This window comes from Enoplosus armatus, chromosome 17 (genome assembly GCF_043641665.1).
Source record: "Enoplosus armatus isolate fEnoArm2 chromosome 17, fEnoArm2.hap1, whole genome shotgun sequence".
In the NCBI taxonomy this organism is placed as follows: Eukaryota; Metazoa; Chordata; class Actinopteri; order Centrarchiformes; family Enoplosidae; genus Enoplosus; species Enoplosus armatus.
Genome location: NC_092196.1, coordinates 5,924,969 through 5,947,642, shown reverse-complemented (window position 1 = coordinate 5,947,642; position 22,674 = coordinate 5,924,969). Strand labels below are relative to the sequence as shown.

At 41.9% G+C, this 22,674-nt stretch overlaps 2 protein-coding genes across 2 annotated transcripts in view; one reads left to right on the top strand and one right to left on the bottom strand.

The window, feature by feature from the left end:
* Positions 1-307: 307 nt before the first annotated feature.
* LOC139300220 (ankyrin repeat and fibronectin type-III domain-containing protein 1) lies at positions 308-12,822 on the bottom strand. The gene is made up of 18 exons (XM_070923238.1): positions 12,661-12,822; positions 12,091-12,364; positions 11,733-11,933; positions 10,292-10,405; positions 9,805-9,902; positions 9,369-9,459; positions 8,492-8,599; positions 7,675-7,774; positions 7,093-7,222; positions 6,757-6,876; positions 6,420-6,526; positions 5,895-6,009; positions 5,413-5,579; positions 4,733-4,910; positions 4,330-4,492; positions 3,500-3,666; positions 3,091-3,295; positions 308-2,638 (listed from the first exon to the last, which is right to left on the bottom strand). Exons 1-18 carry the CDS (start codon positions 12,820-12,822, stop codon positions 1,884-1,886), a joined length of 3,255 nt encoding a protein of 1,084 aa, XP_070779339.1. The 3' UTR covers positions 308-1,883.
* Positions 12,823-17,955: 5,133 nt separating this feature from the next.
* Positions 17,956-22,674, top strand: part of LOC139300743 (meiosis inhibitor protein 1) — a 54,009-nt gene continuing 49,290 nt past the window's right edge. Inside the window, exons 1-4 of the mRNA XM_070923925.1 lie at positions 17,956-18,099; positions 18,352-18,475; positions 20,546-20,596; positions 21,839-21,912. Of these exons, the coding sequence (XP_070780026.1) occupies positions 17,956-18,099; positions 18,352-18,475; positions 20,546-20,596; positions 21,839-21,912 (393 nt within the window). The remainder of the gene's footprint in view (positions 18,100-18,351; positions 18,476-20,545; positions 20,597-21,838; positions 21,913-22,674) is intronic.

The following is a 22,674-nucleotide window of genomic DNA, read 5'->3' as shown; positions in this document are numbered from 1 at the left end:
TTATCATGAAGAACACAGCTGCTATTAACACAATGGCCGCCGACACTGCGGTTACCGTTGTTACGTGTTTTAATCACACAAGTAACGAGGTCTACATAGATACGAATAATTATTTGATGTTGTAGTTCCGCACTGTCACCACTGGAGGGCAGCTCTAAATAGTCTCTGTTAATAGACGGACACGTTTACACTAACCTTTTCTCATTTACTGAAAAAGTTACAGACAAGAAGAAGAAAACATTCAGGAAATGCAGACCACCTCAACAATTAAACACAGAATACTAAAGCACTATGTGAAAGCCTCACAGGCAGCATTTAATGGGACTTTTAACAATATTCTTTTGGGTAGTTTAAACTCACTCACTCACAAACAGTTTTAATACATAATGACCTGACATTGTTCATGATGTTTAAATGTTACAACATTCTAGTAAAAGTATTTATTTTATTCCAACCAAAAGTAAAAAAACAAAACATCCCTAATAATACAAACTGTGGCAATGCAAGATGAACTCCAAAGGCAGTTTTTAAAAAGCTCAGTGAAAATAGCCACATGTTGACTTTTATTTTGTGGAAAGGCTGACTGAGCTGCAAGGAATAACTATTCCAGTCTGTTCTCTTCTCTTCAACTGTATTCTATTCTTGTATTTTCAGTCTGCCTTGAGTACATCACTCATTTTCACAGGTCTGTTATAAAGGAACGTATATATAGCAGAGGGTCAAGCAGGAAAACCACCTCACTCTGCCACTCGTCACACAGGCCTAATATTTCTCCATAGCCTTTTGTCACTTTAGTCATTGTTTCTGTGGTAATTCCCTTTAAGGCATTCCTCTCCCAAACTCTTCATCCAATCGGCACAATTCCCTCTCTCTCTCAGTCTCTGGTTACTCCCAAAACATTTAACAAGTCTGCATGTTTCCTTGGTTGACTCTGACTGGATGCTATGCAGGAAGAGGTGAAGATACATTGAATACAGACACACCAATGAAAGGACAAATCTACTCCAAAGAAAAAAAAGAACTGAGTGATGAATGCTTGAATGGCTTGCATGTTCCTTAATACATTTTTTTGTACTGTGCGTGCCACCAAGTAGGTAAGTGCAGGCAAATAACAGAAACCTTAAAACTGCTTTTGAATGGGCCTTTGTAGTGAGGAATCATTTCTGAAAATAACCAAAGAAGAAATCGTCCTCTTCGTGCTTCTCACAACCTTAGGTTGACATCTTTGTTGAGTTTGGTTTCCTTACAGCAGCCGTGTTTTGTCTTTAGACTTCTCTTGTCTGAGTGGGGTTTCTTCTTTCATTAGATGTCCAGGTTTCAGCTGAAGCAGAACTTGGATACCAGAGTTGGCAGAACTGGCAAACCGGTAGGACCAACGAGTGGCAGTTCATGTATAATCAACAAGATTATAAATCTTGTCACTGTTTTGTTATGGAACGCCAAAAACTCACACAGGTAAACCAAAGACAACCACAACTATTCAGTTACAGATAACAGCTTTTCATAGACAGGAACACTTCCATTTTACTGAATCACGTGCATTTAATGAGTTGGTTTACTAGCTCCAACAAGCAGCAGTGTTGCTTTTTGCTGTAGTGAGTGATGGATTTTCAAGTCATAAAAACTACTACTATAGCTTAGTTTTTCCACACATGAAGCTCTGAAGGACTGAACATTGGAAAAGATACACTACAGGCCCAGAAATGTGCAAACAACATAAATCAGACTAGTTATGGTGTCTTGTTTTCATTTCTCAGATCCTTCATTAGATCAACTGTAACAATGTGTTAGATGAAGTTGTATCTAGATGTCACCACCGTGCTACAGCCTACTGTTTGGTTTTAAATACACAAGTTCGAAGTAGACTGGTACTTGAGTCGATATCAGGATGGGCTGTTGGAGGGTCTATCCCACTCCACATGGTTTCTCACTGGAAAGCACGCTCCCTTACTGGGAACCTCCTGAGTCTCTGTATCCTCCGGAGCAAAATCCCAGCTCAAAACAGGCACGCCGCCTCCTGCGGCCTCCACCGTGGCATGAGAGGCAGACATGTCTTGTCCTAGAAAGACAGTGTTCTCACAGTCCGTCTCTCTCACCCTGCTGTCATAGTGCGGGTTGGTCTGTGACAGACACCCGGCTCCATTCATCAAGTTTGAATTCTCTAAGTCAAAGAAGGTGTTGTTTTCACCAATCCCCAGTCCAAAGCTCTCCAGCATATCCATCACTGATGGAGTGGACAGGCCACTGGGGGTCTCCTCCTCAATCAGACTCAGTGTGGGCAAGATGTCCGCCAACTCTGCCATCTCCATCGGCCGGATTACCTCGGTGATGCTGGAAGGAAAGTCCTGTTCCCCGCTGTAGGACTCCTGTGCGTCCAAAACTGTATACCCAATTTCCAACTGTGCGACCGCAGCAGGCTCTAGTCCGGATTCGATTAAAGCGCTTGCGCATCCTAATTCTGACTGGCCGATGCTTGTCAAGTCTACAGCTGACTGAGCGGCGATGTCCACAGGGTATCCTCCCTTTGCGACGCCCTCCGTTGACACCAGTGCGGCCTGTTCAGGGACGGCCGTGACTCCTGCTGGAGCAGAGACCTCGGCGGTGACGACATTTGGTGGAGCCACGCTGACTGAACACTCTGAAAGGGAAAAGGGAAGACAAGAAGAAGTTAGTCCTCAAATTATAGCAGCATTCACACTGAAGAAAGTTACAGTCATTCAGTACTGCAGCTAACACGCGAAACTAAGATGGTGAACATGGTCAACATTATACCTGCTAAACATGTTAGCATTGTTAGCATGCTGATGACAGCATTTAGCTCAAAGCACCACTGTGCCAAAGTAGCATCTTTTTATCTCAAATGGGAAACTGTATACTGTGTCTTTCATGCATTGTTTTATATTATTTATAAAACATGTATAAGACATATTTAATGTCTATGGAAAATGAGATGTTGACAAGAAGTTTTGTAGGTTTAAAGAATGCGCGAAGAATTTGTTAAACCTAAAATGTGGTCCATGGGCTTGAATATATTGAAACGTGGCAATATAATTTGATCCATGCTTGTCTACACCCACATCATCATTGTACCTGCATTGGCTCTCTGTGCTTGTGTCCGATTGGGCCACGTCAGTCTGGCAGTCAAACTCTCCTCCTCTTCCTCATCTTCAGGACGTGCCGGCGGGTCTCCTCCCATCACCAGGCCAAGGGGCACCGCCCCCACCCACTGCTTGGACCGCACGCACTGTAGACAGTCCATGATCCAGCGGGCATCCCTCCACACCATATCCAGACGCTAACACAGGAGACACAGGAAAATAAGTGGAAAGAAATGTCATAGCGTCCACAACAAATGTCCTCCTGGTGTTTGGTCTAACTTGAGACAACTGAGATGTGGATTTTGCAGCAGCAGCTGTGTGCGATTGAGGTGGATCAGCATGTTGTATTGTGTGTTTCACAAGCACTCAGCCTTCTTTTGTTTCTGCTTTTATGATCTTACTTGGGAGAGCTCCGTGATGTGGTTCAGGCGCTCTCTGGCTTCCTGCACCTCCCTGGTGTCCAGCGCCTCCCGCAGAGCCTGCTGGGCCAGATGAGTATCCAGCTCCAGCCTCACCCAGGCCTGGCAGTACTGCGACAGGAAGTCCCGTTCATAGGTCCAGAAGTGAACTGGTAGGATGAGCCGGAGTTAAGATGAAAGACAAATCACTACTTCAAAGCCGAGAGAAGAAGCCTCAGAGCTCATTAGCACACTTTATCGCACCTTTAGCATGGGAACTTTCAAGAGGGGTCAAAGGGAAAGATGGATTTCAATTAGTGTGGATGAAAGGGAGGATGAAAGGACTAATTAGATAAGAAAAAAACAATGAAAGTGACTCATCTTCAAAAGGCCAAAAGATCAGATACTAAACCTCAGTGTACTTTACACATATTACACTTTCCAACCAATCTGGCAGTGGTTGAAATGCATTTCATGGGTTCTTTTTTTTTCGGGTTATTTCAAATTCTTTCCGTTAGTTCCTTTGAAGACGAGTTATTCACTTAATGAGATGTATTCCATATAAAATACTTCGTTCTTATGTGATGCTACTCTTAACTTCAGAGGGCCCCAGGACACCATGCTGTTCCCATGCCAGGTATTTTATCTTAACCTCAAGGTCCACCGTAGTCCCAGTTTGATGAATTACAGTTTTCTTTAAGCTTGCTGCTGGTGGCATAGCTTAGCCCCCCATTCTGCGGGCCCTCTCTCTCAGCACTGCTTGAAAAACAGTGGTATTATTGTGGGAGTGATCCCGTATCTATGCACTCGTGCAACTATAGTTCTCCACCTACCCAGCTCAAAGATCTGCAGGGGCATGGTGAGCCCAGGCTCCTTGGTCCCCACCAGAGGCCAGTAGCTGGAGCTGAAGTCCTCACTCGGGGGCAGCAGCAGGAGCATGGACAGCTTGTCTCCAAACTGCAGCATCTCCCGGGTGTACACACCATACTGATACGCCTGTCACACAGGCAAAAATATGTCCAAATGTTAGGAAAATCTGTTAAAAGCTATATATTGAATTGAATGTCATTATGCCTGTGTTCGTTTCACCCAGAGAGCAGTCCAGTGTGATTACAAAATAACATAAATACAGATAAACTAAAGCGGTGCAGAACAATCTTCTCCTTTCTGAGCAATTCATAAGATAATTGCTGAGAAAGGAGGATTTGGAGGGGGCTGTTTGAGACCATGTTTTACCCTGTAGAGGGGGATGTTGAGCTTTGTCAGGAGATGTGTGACTGCTGCTCTCAGAGACCTGACGAACTCCACCAGCCCGCTGCTCTCCATCAAGCTCTCGTCCTCGCCGCTCAACAGGTTCTGAACACTGCCGTTGGTTGTGGTGTAAACGTGACTCTGAAGCCATGTCCACTCCTCTCTGTCACACAAAGATGATGCAGTTAACAAAACAAAATTACGATGAAAGGCGTAATACGTAAGGTCCTGAGACAATAAAGGTACATATCAGTAGCTTTGCTTTTTGAGGCCCATTAACTACTAATTGCATACTTTATGTTCATGCAGATCACTTTCCAAAGCATAACTTACATTTTTGGATTAATTTAAGTTTCACACAAGGGCTACTGCCTTGTTGGTGAAGTCCACTGTGCGAGAGTTGAGAGCTGGCTGCCAACAGCATCCTGTCTAATGCCAGAAACTACAACATTTGAAATATCCTTTTTAAAGCATTTGGGTTTTTCTACAACACCTGAAAGCAGCAAGTATTGTACGGTGTGCTTTGGAAAATGCTCAGCAACAACAAAGTATGATTTGTTGTTCAGCTACAATAGGGAGAATGAGTCCGCTGTGGTCTTTTGAACCAATCAGCACAGTTTGTGGTTTGTCTGGCGCAGTGTATCACATGTTCCTGACTTGGTTACCTGGAAACATGGGCATTGTGTCGGATCCGAGTGTGGCAGAGTAGATTGGGCAGCCTCTGAGGAACCAGGACCCTGATCTGTTCCACTGAGCTGCACAGTTTCAGGATGCCCACATACAGACCCGGCTGGGCCCACTGAACACTGTGCCTGTGGAAGGATAGCTTCTCCTGGAGAACAGAGAGAAACAGGTACGGTGTTATTAAAAGATGTTAATAGGATGTCATTTTTAGATGCCTTTTATTTTCCGTGTCTCATTTTGTTTTTAATTTGGTTAACTAATTTGGTTTGGGCTTGCTAAATTAATTCCATTGCATTTTTCTATTTGAGTTTTTCACAGGAGAGAAAAACATGGCTCAAAATAAAGTCAGTTAAGTCAATACACAAAATCACTACAAACATTCTGTTGCACGTAGCTGCTGCTTGGCGTGTTTATGCCTTTTACTGCGTGTCTCTCTCTTCCACAAACACAAACCCAGGTTCACCTTGAGCTGCTCATAGAGCATGTCCATGGCAGTGGGCTCAGGCAGCAGAGGAGTTCTGCGGCGGTTCTTTTCCAGGCGGGCCAGTGGCATCCAGTGGAGCGGAGGGTCAGGAGGGCTTGGAGCGGTGCAGACAAGTCAGGGTAAAAATGAAATGCAACCACATGAAATTACCAATGAAAAACTCAGTTTGATTAAATCACATTGGTATAACACAGCCAGTATAACACAAACAACCATCAGGCTGGACATCCTGAAACCATAATTCTGAATATGTGCTAAGCAGGCCCAGTCTTATGCCTGATTAGGTTATTATCTCCCCTGGGCAAGGTTCAGATTGATAAACAGAGTGATTTTGAAAATGTTTTGTTAGATTGAAAATGTTTGGGACATGACTGTGAGCAGCTGAGTGGTGAGTTGGAGGCCTTTAAACACAAGACAGCTTAAAGCCTCCTTTGATGTTGTGTGCTCTTTGTGGGAGAATAAAAATTGAGGATTAACAGCATGTAAGAAAACAGTCTTTCTCACCTGGGGGGGTTTGGGAACTCCTTCAGAGTCACTAGTAAGACGTTGCCCTGCCGGTCTTTCAGGGGTTCGTAGTACACCTGGCCCAGGTCCACTGTTCCCAGGGAAGACTGAAGACAGAGGAAGATAGAGAGGTAAAACAGGAACATAAATACAAGGATATTAGGGATTAATGCAGTGAAACACAGGTTCCTGGGGTATCGCTATATAGCCTGAGATCGGGAGGCGAGGCAGCAGTAAGAAGAGTAGGAGGAAGAAGAGATATTAAGAGCTAATTAAAATAGCAATTAACCCATTTTGATGCCTCTTATCATGCAGAGTAAGCTGCTTAACTTCCTACCTGCAGCTGGGAGACAGCTCTTAAAATGTTGTGCCTGTTCTGAAGGAGGGAGGAAGGAGATGAATGAGCAGAAGAAAGAGCCTGCTGGAGCCAGGGCACTTGTTGCCAAGCACAGGACAACTAGAAGAAGAAAAAAATATTATTCAATATTAAACTGAAAATTCACACAGTAAATCCAGAAGCCTTCTTTCTGAAAAATGTAATTTGTAGAATCAACAAATAAAACAATAGAAGAATCGCTGACTACACAGGTCTTGACTGTGTTTCAAATGGATTTACAAGTTACCAACTGCGTTAATGTCAGTATATGTTGAATTAACGTAAACATGTGTTCACCTTGGCAAACCAAATAAAGTCGTGGGTGATGGAGGTGGAGCAGCACTGGATCTCCACCAGTGGGATTTGATCTTCGGCCGTCACCAGGATGTTTTCCTTGTGGTAGAACACAGTAGCCAAGTACACGCCCCTAATGCGATCAATGTGAGATAGACCAAATAAACAGAAAATACAGATAAAAATGCATAATCTATGCAGTATTCAACCACTTTTTTAAAGCAATGCTGTGGTTCCTGTTTATGCTGTTACAACCCCCCCCCCCCCCCCCACTTAGGAGCTGTTTATCTACTGTTAGCTGCTGTGGTGAGTGTGGTCCACTGAACGCCCTGTGGCAGTAACAAGCATTGATCAGTCACGTGCCACTTGTTCAGTGATTTCAAACATGATCCTGTTCAAAAGACCTGCTCTCTAATCTTGAGGCTGCAGCACCTTTAATGTGACTACTGTTCTTCAATAACCGTAAGAGATAAGAGTTTGGACTTGTACTTTGTAGTCCACACTGCTGTAATCACATCACAGTTAATCCGTTACTCCCTATACCCTCAAGGCACAATGGGACAGGTAAGACAGATGGAGCGCTACCTCTGTAGGAGACGAACAAACTTGGTTGCGGACTGAAACAGTTGTTTGATGCCTCGAGACACAGACAGACGCTTGCTGGGACTCTGGGGCTTTGAGCTCTCTGTGGAGCGGAGGAGAGGAGGATCAGACAGGATGAGAATCATTTTATCTGCCAAAGTACATTCACTGTGCACGCATTCGAATGAAAGGTGGCGAAACGGTTTTCTCTGTAGTGAAATGAGTTGATACATAACGTACTTGCTGCTGATATAAAATGGTGTGAACTAGGAATAGAAATCTGTAAAGCGCGCATATCAGGTCCTTAGAAAACATCGTAACATTTCATGTTTTTCAATGGCACTTCAGAATCTCTTAATTAATTAATAAGTATTACAACAGAAAACAAGGTCAAAACTATTGCACGCCTATGGTACTTTGGAAATAAAGCAATTGCAAATCTGAGGTTGAAAAAAACACACACAATGCTGCCATACTGGAAGGAAGGCATTATGCAGAGAGGCAGAACTGTTTCTTTGTTTCTTTTTTATTACATGATGAAGTAACCACCAAAGGTACAGTGTTTTCTAGGAGTTAAAAGTAATAGATTTGAATAGAACAGCAATGGAATAAAATTGGGACTTATATATATATATGTATATATCAGAACATACAAATTGGCAAACAAGGTTAATATTTATTTTGTTTTTTTTCCATTGTGACTTCTACCCTGTGACAGAAGACGTAGTGATGCTGCGGTGATACATATAGTTTTATGGACTCATATATGCTTGCTTCACAGCAACTGCAGATGCAATTGAGGCAATTGTGTAAGTGTTACCTATGCAGTATCCTCTGTAATGTGGTTCTCTGGCATCTTCCAGCAGTTTCCTCACAAGGCCCTCGTGATTTCTGAACTGTGACTTCACACCGATGCACTCTCTCCAACCTGCGCAGGAAGAAAGAGAGACACAAATCATCACTTCCATTTATATGCAATTAGGGGAAATCATTCAAGACATCAAGAACTCATTTGCAGGCGAGTCCTGAGTGTGGCTTTTTCCTATCTTGGTGATGAGGAGGCAAGACCGATGGCATGAGAGACCATCTGTGAGCTGTGACTGAAAGTTTCGATGCTATTTCATTGTGAGCTGCTAAAACTATGCCTCTTTTTAAGTTAGATGTGACGTTGAAGTTAAAGGGTGTTACCTAACTGTCTCTCATATCACTACTTCAGTTGTATTCTGACCTATATTTGCATTTAAATTATTATTTTTTGGCTTTATTCTCCATTTCAAAAACAGTGTGTGGCAACTTTTGCATCATTGCACAGTATAAAGAGGAAAGTAGCAGCAAGTAATGCAGCAAGAGAGAAAGAGAGAGAAAGAGAGAGAGACAGAAAGAGAGAGAAAGAGAGAGACAGAGAGACAGAGAGAGAGAGAGAGAGAGAGAGAAAGATGGCATGCAAGAAAGATTATGAGCCGAATTCAAACCCAAAGCAGCGCGGGTACAAGGCCCATTGACTCATGGCGACAACTTTAATTCTCCACGTTTTAATAATTCATTAATCTACCAGCCATGAGCGGATTCCACTTCTTTCACATCAAGCTTGGTGTCAGCCAAGTAATGTCATTATTTGGGGACAGAGAGAAAAAGAATGGAGCCTTTTCAATGTAGCAAGACCACATTCATCAAAGTTTGCAGTTCAGTATACTCACTGGAGGGGGCAGCGCTGGCTGGAGTGGAGCACTGAGGCGGGCCCCATCCTTTCACATTGTAGGCACTCACTCTTACAAAGTAATGCACTCCCTGCATTTGGAGAAGCACCAGACCGTCAAATTACCACCATGCATTAACCTTATGAATCATCCGTTCCGGGGCAAAGAAATCACATACCGCTCTCATCATTAATTCATCTGGTTAAGTTAGTGAGAGTGGGATAACGGTTCGCTTATAGGAGGTGGTTCAGCAATGTAGATGATGATTGGGGAGCAAAAAAATACAGTCTGTGTGTACATCTAGAGCTAATGTGCGTGTGTTGTACATGCATGCATGATTGCATGTCCCGACAGCATTTAACTAAGTGTGTGTTTGCAGTTAGATTCTGTGGATGTCCTGGTGGACAGGAGTGTAGGAAGGTACTGAAGGACTTACTGATGTGAGTCCCTTGATACTATGGGATGGGTTCTTGGTCTCTGTAACGTGGGCTGAGGCAAGGATGCGTTTGAAGCTGGCTGAGGTGCTCCATTCCACTGTGAACACAAAACACAATCTCGCTGACAGATTATCCTCTGGCTTTACTCAAAGCCCCCATAGGGGAGAACTGAGGATTTGAGTGTTTACACTTTCAGGAACTTGCTGTACCTGGGCTTAATCCACCCTTGGCTGCAAAGTATGACATTTATGCAGCTGTAAAACTGAGTGGCAAAAATAGAGAAGCCAAGCGAGATCAATAAATATAAGGCAATGACATAAATGCCTGTCAGCCTAAATGATGTGTGAGACGTTGATTATATTATTCCTTTATTTATGTTTTGATCATGCCTCCTGTTTTATTAATTTGCCCCGTACTCCGTACATTTATCTACCCATCCTTCCATCTGTAATATATCATTTATAAGTCTTGTTATTCACCACCTACCTCTGTAGCGGGTGATGAGCCCCATGCTGTCACCTTCTGGCTCTTTAATTGCCACAAACAGAGAAGATGTGCTGGTCACCAGTATGGACACGTGACTGGGAGGTCCAGGGAGCTCTGGGTGAGACATTAAGACAGACCAATGTTCAAAATGAGCTAGGTTCTGGGAGTAAATGATACAGAACAACAAAAACCACAGAGAATAAAAGTATTGTACTGTATATGGTCTAAAACTAATGACACAGTGTCAATATTGCACAGCCAAACAGCTATCATGCTTGGCCAACTCTCAATGTACAACCACAGATTCATTTGTATTTCGACAAGAATCTCTTGGCCCTCATCCTAATCGACCGGGGTTGCTAAAATTTAGAGGTTATCAAAGACACTGAATCTCTACCAGCTGTTCTGTAGCTGATCCTGCACCAGCTTGCATATGAATAGAGCCAGTGAAAAGAGTTTCCCTACAGGAATCAGCAAACTATTACATTATTGCTATTACATCAGTAACCCATCACTAGCCCAGTTAAAGAAGAATTTCTGCATTGTGATCAAATGTGACTGTGACCTAAGCCATGACCCGGCGTGAATAGATTAAGTCATAGGTCTCAGACAAAAACACATTTATATTTTTACATTTTAAGCATTTAGCTGACAGATTTGTAAATAGAGTAAGCTTAATTTCACTGCACCGAGAAGAAAAGCCGGTGCCTTATTGCCCTTAAAAAAACACTGTGATCATAAAACAGTCAGGGAAAAGAACTGCAAGTGTTTGAAAGAGAAATGAAATGAGAGCTAAGGAGAGACGTTTATGCAGCACAATTAAAGTAAGTACAGAGGGGACATCATCACATAATTCTAAAAAAAACATGAGTTTGAACCGTGGAACGCCAGGAGGAAGACTTGAACAGGTTGGTGCAGGGAAAGGAAAGCTAAGAGGCCCGATGTAGCAGAACACAGAGCAAAGCATCAGAGCTATTCCGGGGGGGATTTCTTCGCATATATCCACCCGCACCAAGGCTTTGAATCTGATACAAGCAGCCACTGGCAGCCGGTGGAGGGAGTGTAGGGCATGGGAGAATTTGGAAAGGTTGATGACAAGGCAGTCTGTTGAATTTTGGATGAGTTGAAAGGGGCTGGAGGGAGACTTTCAAGAGGCCAGCTAGGAGTTACAAGAGTCCAGACAGGAAATCAGTAAAACTTAAGCAAGAAGTTGGGCTGAATACCTGATCACTGTGGTCTCGTCAGCAGAGACGGAGGGGCTTTGTAGAGGAGAGTTGGGGAAAAAAAGTAGCATGAACTTGTTCAGACTGAGTGTGAGGGCAGAAAAAATGCAAGAATAGAAGTATTTCTAGCAAGTGAGGACTGAAAAGAAACAGGCCTGTGACCTAGTTTGTGTCCTCAAGTTGTAGAAATGCCACAACTTGACCCCGAGACAACTGACCTGTCTTTTGGAAGTTCTCCCTCATCCGGCAGTACAGTTGCAGCCGGAGGCTCCAGAGGCGGATATGTCTCTGGACGTCGGCCTGTGCCTGAGGCCCTGCCCCTGTCTTCCTCAATACCTCCTTCTTCCTCTCCTCCACCCGTTTATCCGCCAGTGCCACCAGAGCATCCAGCTTGAGTGCCCACTCTGCTGGTCGGCACACTGAGAGGAAATGCATTTGAGAAAGACGGAGAGAACAAGAGGAAGAATTCTGAATATGATTTGCATTGAATAAAAGCCCAGTCTTACACAAGCATTTTAAATCCATCCACTCCAGACAGAATTTTTATGTTATTCTATTTTAAAACATAAGACTCACAAACAGGGTTATGTCTGGCTCCCGCCTTAGTCAACACATGGAGCAGAGGGGAATTATGGGTAAGGGCAGCCACATCCAGGGGGACCAGGCCCTGTTCGCTCACCCTGTTCACCCCCTTCTCCCTCTCTCTCTCCCAGTCCGTCTCTTTCTTCTCTCCTCTCTCCCACATGCTTCCTCCTCCTCCTCCTCCTCCACAGTTGGTGTGGTCCCTGGACAGCAGGCTTTGTACAGCCAAAGTGTCCTCATTTTCCACTGCCTCCCACAGGGTCTTGTACTAATGGGGAGAAGGGGTGAGGGTGCAGGGCAAGTGGGGGGTGGGTGGGTGAGGGAGAAAGACGGAAGAAGAGAGTTCATACTGAAAGAGAGATTTATTTTATGAGGTGGAGAGAAGGGAGTTGCTGTACGAAGAAAGAGGCAGCGGACGAGACCGTAACACAGGACACATAAATCAAATCATAAATCAGAGCAGCAGTCTCAACTGGTATAATGCATTCATAGTGACACAGAGTCAGCCTGTAATGTTAAAATAAGATCTCATAATTTAAAAAAAGAAACACTCAAATATCTTACAGCATCTGCAGACTTGCTGAGGTGTTTGGGTACATCCGTTTCCCCGGCAACAGATGACTCTCCACCCCTCAGTCTGACGGACAGGTTTCTATAGATGCGTTTGGGCGAGACAGGACCCATTGAGCGCCGGCGCTGGGGTGGGTTCCTCATGGATACAGACATGGCAGGTGAGGAGAGGAGAGAAGAAGAAGAAGTAGAGCGGAGAAGATGAAGAGGAAAGGAGATGGAGACGGAGAGCAGGAAGACAGAGGATAGCTGAGGAGAATGAAGAAATAGTCAGCGGTGTGACGGATTGGTTAGTTCATGGAAAGAAAGATTAGGACCCCCAAACTAAGATCCACAGACGGGATGAGAAAATTGGCATTTGAAACGGAAAAAACGAGAACTTGGGGAGAATGAGGAGTATGAGAAAAGGTGAAAGTCATTAGAAGACCTGGAGGAGTGTTTAGCAGGGGATGAGGTGAGAAATAAAAAGGGGGGGGGGGGGGGGGGAAACAGGATAAACAGTCAGGCTCACACAGACTCTTCTACAGTAAGGGCAATTTTCTGCCGACTTGAAGGGTGAGTATAGGCTGAGCTGAGTAGTGCTGTTGTGGGGGTGGATAAATGGATAAAAGTTACAATGCCTGTACACAGTAGATGAAAAATGCCTTGAAGCATTTCTTTTTGTGCCTCTTACTATTCTCCCTTTTGTTCTCCTTTTACCCGCTATTATGTGACACGGGTTTTATTCGCTCTGAATGGAGTCCCTGAGCGCACAAAGCGGCCAACCCATCAATCTAATTAACTAAGGAAAAGCAATCTCATGTAGAAGAGCCAAAATTCTTTCCTTATAATAAATATGAATCTCCTCATATCATCAGCTGGAAGATAAAAATCCATCACCACCACTACAGTAATGATGGTTCATTATCAATTCCATTGCCTTTTCATCATTACAATCAGTCACTTTTGTGCCTGAAAAGCTGCCTTTTTTTTTTTTCAACACTTGGAGCAAAATGCAGCCTGGCATAGTTTTTTCCTCCTTCCTCTTCAGTCAGCAAGTCCTCTCTTTCATTTATCACTGTCTTTCTTCTCAGTCCCTCTTTCTGTCCTCTCTCTTTTCACAGCCCTACAGTTTGGAGTGATTTTCACGTCACTTCAGTTTACGTCGCGCCCCGAGCGTTCAGATCTGGAGAGCATCTTTGGAAAAGGGGGGATACTCAAACTCTATTATCTCTGTCATCTCTCTCTTTCATCACAACTTTCCCATCTAAAGAAAAGCCTCATATTTCAGTGGGGTTTTTTTTTTATTTAATGTCTATCAAGTCAAGTCCTAGTGTGCTGAGTAGTCCACTGTTCTTGTGTGAAAGTGAATACCCCTGGTCGGTGCCAGCTGAGGACAGAATATGAGTGCTCTGGCCACAACGACGCCACATCTCTCAGTGATACATGACCATTGTACTTGCTACCTAACTGTGTGACTCACTGGCTTGGCACAGCACCTGCACTGTCTAGATGTGGGGATGCGGGGGTACTGTATAGGGGTAATACCAGCCATTATTATTGGTACAGTTTTCCCGTTTGTTTATTATGTCTTACATCAGTTGTGGAAAGTGCTGATGGAACAGCTGAGAAAGGAGATTAGCTTCAGTGTTTGCCTTCTTTGAGGCAGTACAAAGACGAGACAAGGCAAAACACCTGGGAGGAGACAAAAAAGGTGTTTGCAAACTGTGCAAGTATTGCAGCAGGGGGAATAAAATAGTTCTGTGTGCAGGGTTAGTGTTAGGTGCTTAAAAAGAACCTATGATGACCCACAGATACACTATAAATTCACTGTGGGTTTTTTTGCATGATAGTACCTTAGGTTGTGGTGATGGGTTTTTTTTTTTTTTTTATCAGTACTGTGACTCACATGCGGAGAGTAGAGCTTGCTGCATATTTGCAAATAAGCTTTCTGTTTTGTCAGTCTGCTAAAGGCTGTGGCTCACAAGTTCAGCTGTGGATGGAAACACCTGATGACTGATGATTTCTAATCCCCAAGGAGGTCAAGACGTACATACACATTTTAGATTATTTAGAGACACAAACTGCGACAGGCAAAAACAAATTCAACACAAAAAGCCACGTGCTGATTATGATACCTAAACTACCAAATGCAGAAGAGCAGGCAATGAATGTTTCAGCATGCCAACTAGCTAGTCACAAAAAGTTGGTCTAAAAGTTTCTACAAGCTATAAAACAACAAGAAACATTTAAATCAGCTATACATTTATTTATTTATTTTTTACATTTGGAATAATTCTTATCCTATAGTAATCCTTTTAAGGGAAATTTCATCATCAATCATATTCATCGCTGACAGTGTGGCGCCGAAAAGAGCAACGAGGACACCGGTTAAAAAAAACCTCGTCCGGTATGAACATTAAGTAATATTTGGTAAAGAGTTTTTCATTTCTTACCGTAAGTCGACACTTTAACTGCTGGTCACATATAATCCATCGTACCGACTTCAGGAGTTTTCACCTCTGAGGGTGAAGCGCACCTGAACGTTACACCCGAGTGACAGACTGCATCTTCTTCCTCTCTCACACACACACACACACACACACACACACACACACACCCTTGCTCCGCCCTCTTCCTACTTCATCTCTTTTAGTTTCCCAGAACCCAACTTTCTTCTTGGATAACTAAAAGCAGTGTTGTCTAATATAAATAATAACCTGATGAGCTTCAGTATTCAGTAACACTAGTAATAATGATAATCCAGGATTTTATAGCCAGTGTGGATTTGATTTGATATGTCCTGTTGAAATGCATGATAGGATATATAGTCTTTCCAGTAAGAGGTCGAGAAGTGTAAATGTATTGACAGTGAGTGCAGGACTATCTATTGTCTCTGAGCAGTGAAGCAGCTTGGTGTTGCCAAGCAGACAACACAGTCAGCCTCCACTGCAGTCTAATATATACAGACTTGCCATAGTGGCATATTTGTAATCATTACCTTTACCTATAAATGCTGTTGCTACTACATGACCTGTAAATGTCGTAGTCACTGGAAACAGTTCGTTACAATGTCGGTTGTAGACTGGAAAAAAATTATAGAGCTATATTTAGGGTATAGCTCAACGCCCCCAATGATGGCTGCTGTGTGTAACTGGCTGGCGGAATAAAATCAGCAGAACATGTTTCTTAAATCTATTACTGCATGATTGTTTCAGACAACAGACTGATTTTTGTGTGTGTGTGTGTGGGGGGGGGGCGGGGGGGGATTATACACAGGAAGTGGTTCAAGATATATCAAGCCAAATGAGAAAAAAAGCAAAGGCCAAGCAATGATGTGAAAAATGTTTGCGAGTTAAGTCTCCACTTATGCTTGGACAGAAGCTGAATCCATTTGTCTCTGTGCTTTATTGGCCCCCGAAGAATTGTCTATGTGAAATAGTTGTCAAATAAAGTTGACAGATATGCATCGGCTCCCACCTGAGTAAGGAGAGGGGCTCTCTGTTGGTTTCTCTCTCTCAGTGGCCAATAAAACTCTGAGGCTAATGGATATAGCTCCTGTCTAAGCACAAATGGAGACTTCAGAAACAAATATTGTCCACCTTCTTGTCAGAGGTCTGCTTCTCTTTTCAGTCAGCCAGACAAGGCTTTGACCACTTCCTGCACACACAGCCCTAACACAGTACACTGTGCCTCTTATGTTTGCTGGAGCGCAGCGGATTTGTCAAAGGCAACACATATTGCACAGTGAGAAACTATGAGGGATTAGCCTACTGCACACACTTGTGAACACTCACACACAAAAACAGACACACTGAGGCAGGGCTGAGCTGGCTGCACTTTCTGTCACGCACTACTTTGATGTGTAATGAACTCTGTTTAAGGAGAAGTTGAGAGAGATTATAAATTGACATTTTGGTGGTGGCTGATTCTCGCCCCCACACTCCTATCATCAGATAGTTGCACAGTTGCCGAGAGGCTTTTGTTGTCATGGCGATAACCAAATCGTGGCCTTCACTGCTAAATGATCCTGCAAAACAAACTCATGCATCCCACCACACTCTCACAGCATATTATTCAGCAATGACATTCCTTGAAGGATAACTTGATGCAGATACATCATTTTGAAGGTAATCATGTGTCCTCTTTGCTCCAAAATAAGATACCAGCCTACCCTTGAACTTTAGATACTTTTGATAGCACCACTGAATAAATAATGATGGAGCAACAAACCCTTGAGAAGAAACATGGGACCTAAGTAGCTGTTCAGGCAAAAAAGGAAGTGTAAATGTGATGGTATGGCAAATACAGTATTTCCAGTATTTGCCATACAATTCCCAAATTTTAGGTAGTATGAAATAAGATCATGTAAAGTTTGTACAGCCTGTGCTCCAGTCATCCAAACAGTTGTTTACATATTATTCAATATTACACCCAATAAATGAATAATTTAGATGCAAAACATTCAACTACTAGCTCCATACACTGACTAAATGTCAGTTTCTCCGTTTTTAATAGTTACAAGCCAACAACAAATGTTACTCTAACATTTATAAGCAACCCCTTATTCTCTATGTGTTTATCTTTTCTAATGTGAAATAACAATTTGGAAACTTGGGTGTGATTTAAACCCTGATGTTTTCAGTACCAGTAATGTCGCTTACTACCCTTCAGGATACTATTTGGTACTATGAATAATGAGTAACAAGTCTTTATAATAGAGTTGAGCTCACTTCTTGCTCTTACAAACAACAAAAAGTAAATACGTACTTAAAAAGATTCTTAGAAATGATTTTTTTAACAATTTGTCTCATAAATTCTTAAATACCATAATGTTAAAAATGTTACGGGTGTATTCTTTGCCATTATACTTATTGTTGTACCACCACTGTATTAGTTTGTTTAATAAAGTTTTGATTTAAAAAAAGAGGGCGTAAAAAATTGCGCCTCCCTCCTGCTTAAACGCCCCGTGAACGTTTCAGGGATTTTTGTCTGCTGCATACATTTTTAGCCAGTTGAATGGTTAGTTTGCTGAATTGAATTAACGTATTTTATACGATAGCGTTGTCAATACTTATAGATATATTTAGAGAAAACTTTAAAAAAGAAAACGTAGACAGCGACTTCGGTTTGTTTTTGAGGAGCAGTTGCTAATTAGTTAGCTAGCTAGCATAGCTAACATTAGTGTTAACGTTATAAACACTCTGTGTAATAACGATAGCTCGCTTTTTTAGTCAACTGCCTGACTTGCAGTATGATTTGATAAGCCTTGATATGCATGTTTTTATTTCAACAGGTGGAACAAACGAAATGACGAGCGGGGATATTGTTTATGACAAGGTGCACTTCCGACATGACCCTAAATGGAGCGGCCGCCTGGGGCCTGCAGAGGGGGGCGGGCTGCTGCTCTGCGTTGCCTGTGTGATTGAAATGATTGAGAGCAACGATATTTCGGTGAGGAATATACAATAAACTTGTTTTTATCTTATTTGAATATGAAGCTTTCCTCCTACCAAAATTAATAATTCCACTAATTAGCTAGATGGTGTAATTTAAGTTATAGGTATGTGTGTTCCCTGTATCCCCCAGCATTTCCTGTCTTAGGTAAGATTGACAAGAAAATATTTATGGGAAATAACGTTACGTTATCCTATTAATTTCCCTTGATGCTATTTACCCTTCCACGTCTCTGTCTCTGTTAAACAGTCAGTGAGGAAGTCTTTTGCCTTGTCTGGTGTTAGTGGGGTGCTGAAATGCTCTCCAGGGGCCCTGAGAGAGCTGCTCCAGCAGGACCACAGTATCTCTCTGCGTTTTACAGCTTCTCTGCTGGGTGAGAAATAGATACACATACACTATGACATTATGATGTGAAGGAAGGACTAACAAGAATGAATAGGAAGCACTGGACTTTCATTTCTCACCTGTTCTCTCTGGTGGTGCAAATGCTTTTGTGAGATAGGCTGACAAGTCATAATGTAGGTGTGGACACTTATTAATAACAAAACTAGAAGCATCAACAGTAAGTGTGACTGAGCAGTACACAGATCCTCCACTAGATATTGACCATCGCTAACATCTTGCTGGCTTGACCTTCCTTCTCCTCTGAACTAATCCCCACTGGGTCAGTTCACGGCCCTGCTGCAGTCACATCACTGCTTTCCTGCAATGTCAGACTAAACAACAGAGACAACAGATGTTATCACATCACCTGAGCAGTGAGATATTCACAGTATTGAACATAATATAGTCTTATTAGAAAATAAAAAACATTCACACACAGTTGACAATAGAATTGAGCTGCTGTTCACTGTTTGACATAATCAAGGTACACGCTTGGCGTCTTGGTTGGATTAAACCAATACATTTATTTTCTGATGGACTGGGCCGATACTTCCACTTCATTAAGTACTGGGTATTACATTTTGTTCCTGCTGATATAATTTATGTTCCCTTTCCATGCTGTGTGATGTACTGTGCTGCTAAGTCAACTGTGTTCTCTCGAATGCCCAAGACATATTTCTCCTAAGGGAGACAGTAAAGGCTTATTTAATTAAATCTAATGACATTAGATTAAATCTAATTTTAAATTGTGTTGTCATTGCATAGTTAATGTTTTTTTGTAACTAATTGACAGTCTAAAAATCATTAAAATGGGTTATATTCAAATGAATAGTTTTGTTTCTAAATCATGCTTATCCATCTTAACAAAAATCATCATTTATTTGTGTGAAAGATATTTTGTGGCAAAGTCATTGCCACAAAATATCAGCTATTGGCACCTTTCATCTAGAATCAGCCTGTGTAAGTGTAATTGCAGGAAGCATAATCTGAAAAATTATAGGTAACCTGACGTTCTTTGTGACAGACAAATTCTCCATGTAAGAATCAGAATGGTCAAGAACACATCCAATAAATAAAATGATTGAGGAGAATCTTTTGAGTGGCGAATGATTTGGAACAGCACTCATCCGTCTATCTTGGATATATATAGAGTCATCAATATTATGACAACCACCTTGTGAAACCAGTGACCCTGTGAGGTTGTGTTTATGTACAGGGAGAGTAGCTTTATTGGCCTGTATTGTGGTTAATACTTTACTACCAGGGCCAGTACATTATCCTCACCACAATGAATTAGTAAGTCTTTGATAGGAGATGTTATGAGGATGGCAGGTAAAAAGCACTGGTGAGGTAGTTTATAAAATACTGAACTGCTACCACTGCTATAACTATACCTCAGTGTGTTTTTATGGTACCATATCATCAGAGGATATTACTGATACTTTACTGATACTTTCTCCTCACTGGATGAATTTCACTAGGTCATTGCAGCGTACAAGTATTAGGCATACACCATTTGAGCTCTAATCAAATTAGTGCAATGAGAGAATATGTGGCAAAATGGTAAGCTGGGAAAAGCCCAGACCAGTATGACAAGACATTAAAAGAGCCATTACAGTGCTTGTGGGATGGTCTGCTGAACTGAGCTTCACCATGTGCCAAAGAGAGTGTAATCCAATATACAATATGCCTTTCATCTCCCCCACTACCCATTGTCCTTTTGTACATACTTGTAGGGTAATATTTACAGATGCAGCTATATAAATTGTTTCATTTCTTACACGTGTCATTTAATGGCTTTTTTTGTTGCTGCATGTTTTGTAAATCCAGCAAAACTAACTCAAGATGCAGTAAATGCAACATGTGTGACTGTGTAACAGGTTTCATTTGGGTACAAACTGTACAGTATGATCAATTAGACACTCATGAATCCCCATTTAATGTATTCATTTTGGAGCTTTCTTTTTCTTATTATAACTCTGTGAGACCTGTGTACTTTGCAGTGGGTTTGTAAAGTATGCTTTTTAAATCTAGCCTGTCATTACTGTTCTGTCCCTAGGGATGCTTCACACAGTGGAGGACCCAGCCACTCTGGAAAAGGTTGACCAAGGTGAAGAGAAGCTTCTTTGTGGTTTGGATAATATATGCCTGTGTGTCCGTGTGTGCACGCACACCCATGCACACACAGAGCACACATGCATTTGTACACGCTCACATTACACTCACACAAACGTAGATACTATGTAGTACTACTAGTAGATACTATGTATACTATGGACTTTCTGTGTAGTTATAATGCAGACAGTGTGAGAGTGCACAAACACACACACATACACAGGCTATGAGTCACTTTTTTCTCAAAGACACACAAACTCTTTGTGACTGTGATAATGGTCACTGCTGGTTACTAAGGCAATCTTGAATTGACTCCACATACCAATTTCTAAATTTAACATCTTTGACCTAATTTCACATTTTGATATTCCTCCACTGCTGTGCTGCGCAGTACCCCTTCTCTTTGTATTTAATGATCAGTTTAGGCTGCTATTTGCTGATTTTTGTGTCTTCTCTTAATGTTGGACTCTCAGCAAACCAGCAGTTTTTAAGTGCAGTCAGATTTGTCTCACTGCAGCTAAGTCTTTCAAAATACAAAAATGTTTTGCTAAGTGCAAATGACAGAATGATTTTATGGTAGCTGTCTTAAAATGCCTTAGGGACCACTTTGCTGTAATAGTCAGTAGAGTGCTCAAGCACTGTGCTCTGTGCAGAGAATGTGTGAAGAACACATTTTGCAACTCATTTGAGCCCTATAAATAATGCAGTCATAATATCTGTGTGTATGAGGAGAAATAAAGGAGTAGAAAGAAAGCCAAGAATCTTCCAGAATCTTTCTAAAATCAGCTGAGCAGTCATGTAAAGCAGCCAACTTAATGCAAGCTTTGGTTTTAGCTGAGAGGTATACCTGCATGTTGTCCTTATGGCCATGAGATCAGATGTTATGTTAATAAACAATATGGACTGTTGGTAGCATATAGTGACAGCAGAACTAGTCCAAGAAACCCTAATGCACAACGCACGTTATCACAGTCACTCAAAAAATAAACACTGATTAAACAAAATCCTAAAATGAAACAAAGAATTTAAAAAGATAAAACTCTGGATGACTCATCAATATTGAATTAATAAATACCTACTGTTGTTTCTCTCTGCCTCACAATTGCAGAGATTTTCCTAGAAAAGTGTGACGCTATACGTAACTGTGATGTTTATTTAATGAATGCTTCTCTGTGTTTTGTATTTGATGTGTGTGCCTGTGTACATGCATGCATTTGTGTGTGTTAATGTGTGTCAGTGCTGGTTCAGCTGCTTTTAGAGCTCCAGAGTGAACTGTCATTTCGCTTTGTTTTGGATGAGATACACAAACAGGTGAGACAAACAAATTTACAGACATATATAGTGAAATGCACCTGCTCATCTACACATGCAGGCACAGAAACACATTCAACATTTTAAAATATTTAACAGCACTTGTGTAACTAACAACATATCCTCTCAGGGTTGTTTAGTAAACAGACACCGTGCTTGTCTCTCTCTTGCTGCTATTGTGTCACCTCTGGGGGAGGCAGTAGTGGAAAAGCCTCATTCAGCAGCCAACGCTGCAGGTGGAAAACAGTAAATCTGTGTATACCTATGATGACAGAGAGGTATAACACCAGGCAGAGGTGCAGACAGATCTCATTTATGTTACTCGAATAGAGACTGATTAGAACATTTTAAAGAAAGTGTATTTAAAGAACACTCTGTTGACAAAACAGATTTTTAAAGCAATCTGACTATCTGAGTACTGGAAAAACATGCAGGTTTTTTTTTTTCTGATTTCTGAAAAAGAATGGGTTAAAGGCATGTGTCTCAGATTAATACGTAAGAGGATCTGGAGAATAAGTTTGAGTTGTAGTAGTTGTAGTTGGATGTGATTTCAATACAATGTAAAAAGGAAATTGATAAATATTATTGTAGAAGTCAACTTTTTTCATGTCTGCTGTGCTGCTACAACTGCCCCGAAGAGGTGATTTTGAAAATCCTACATAACATATAAGCAAAAGGGCTTCGTCTTTAAGAGACTGACCGTCACTGTTCATTGTCTATTTTATCAATTGTCGTAAAGTCTCCTTTGTATCACTTGCTCAT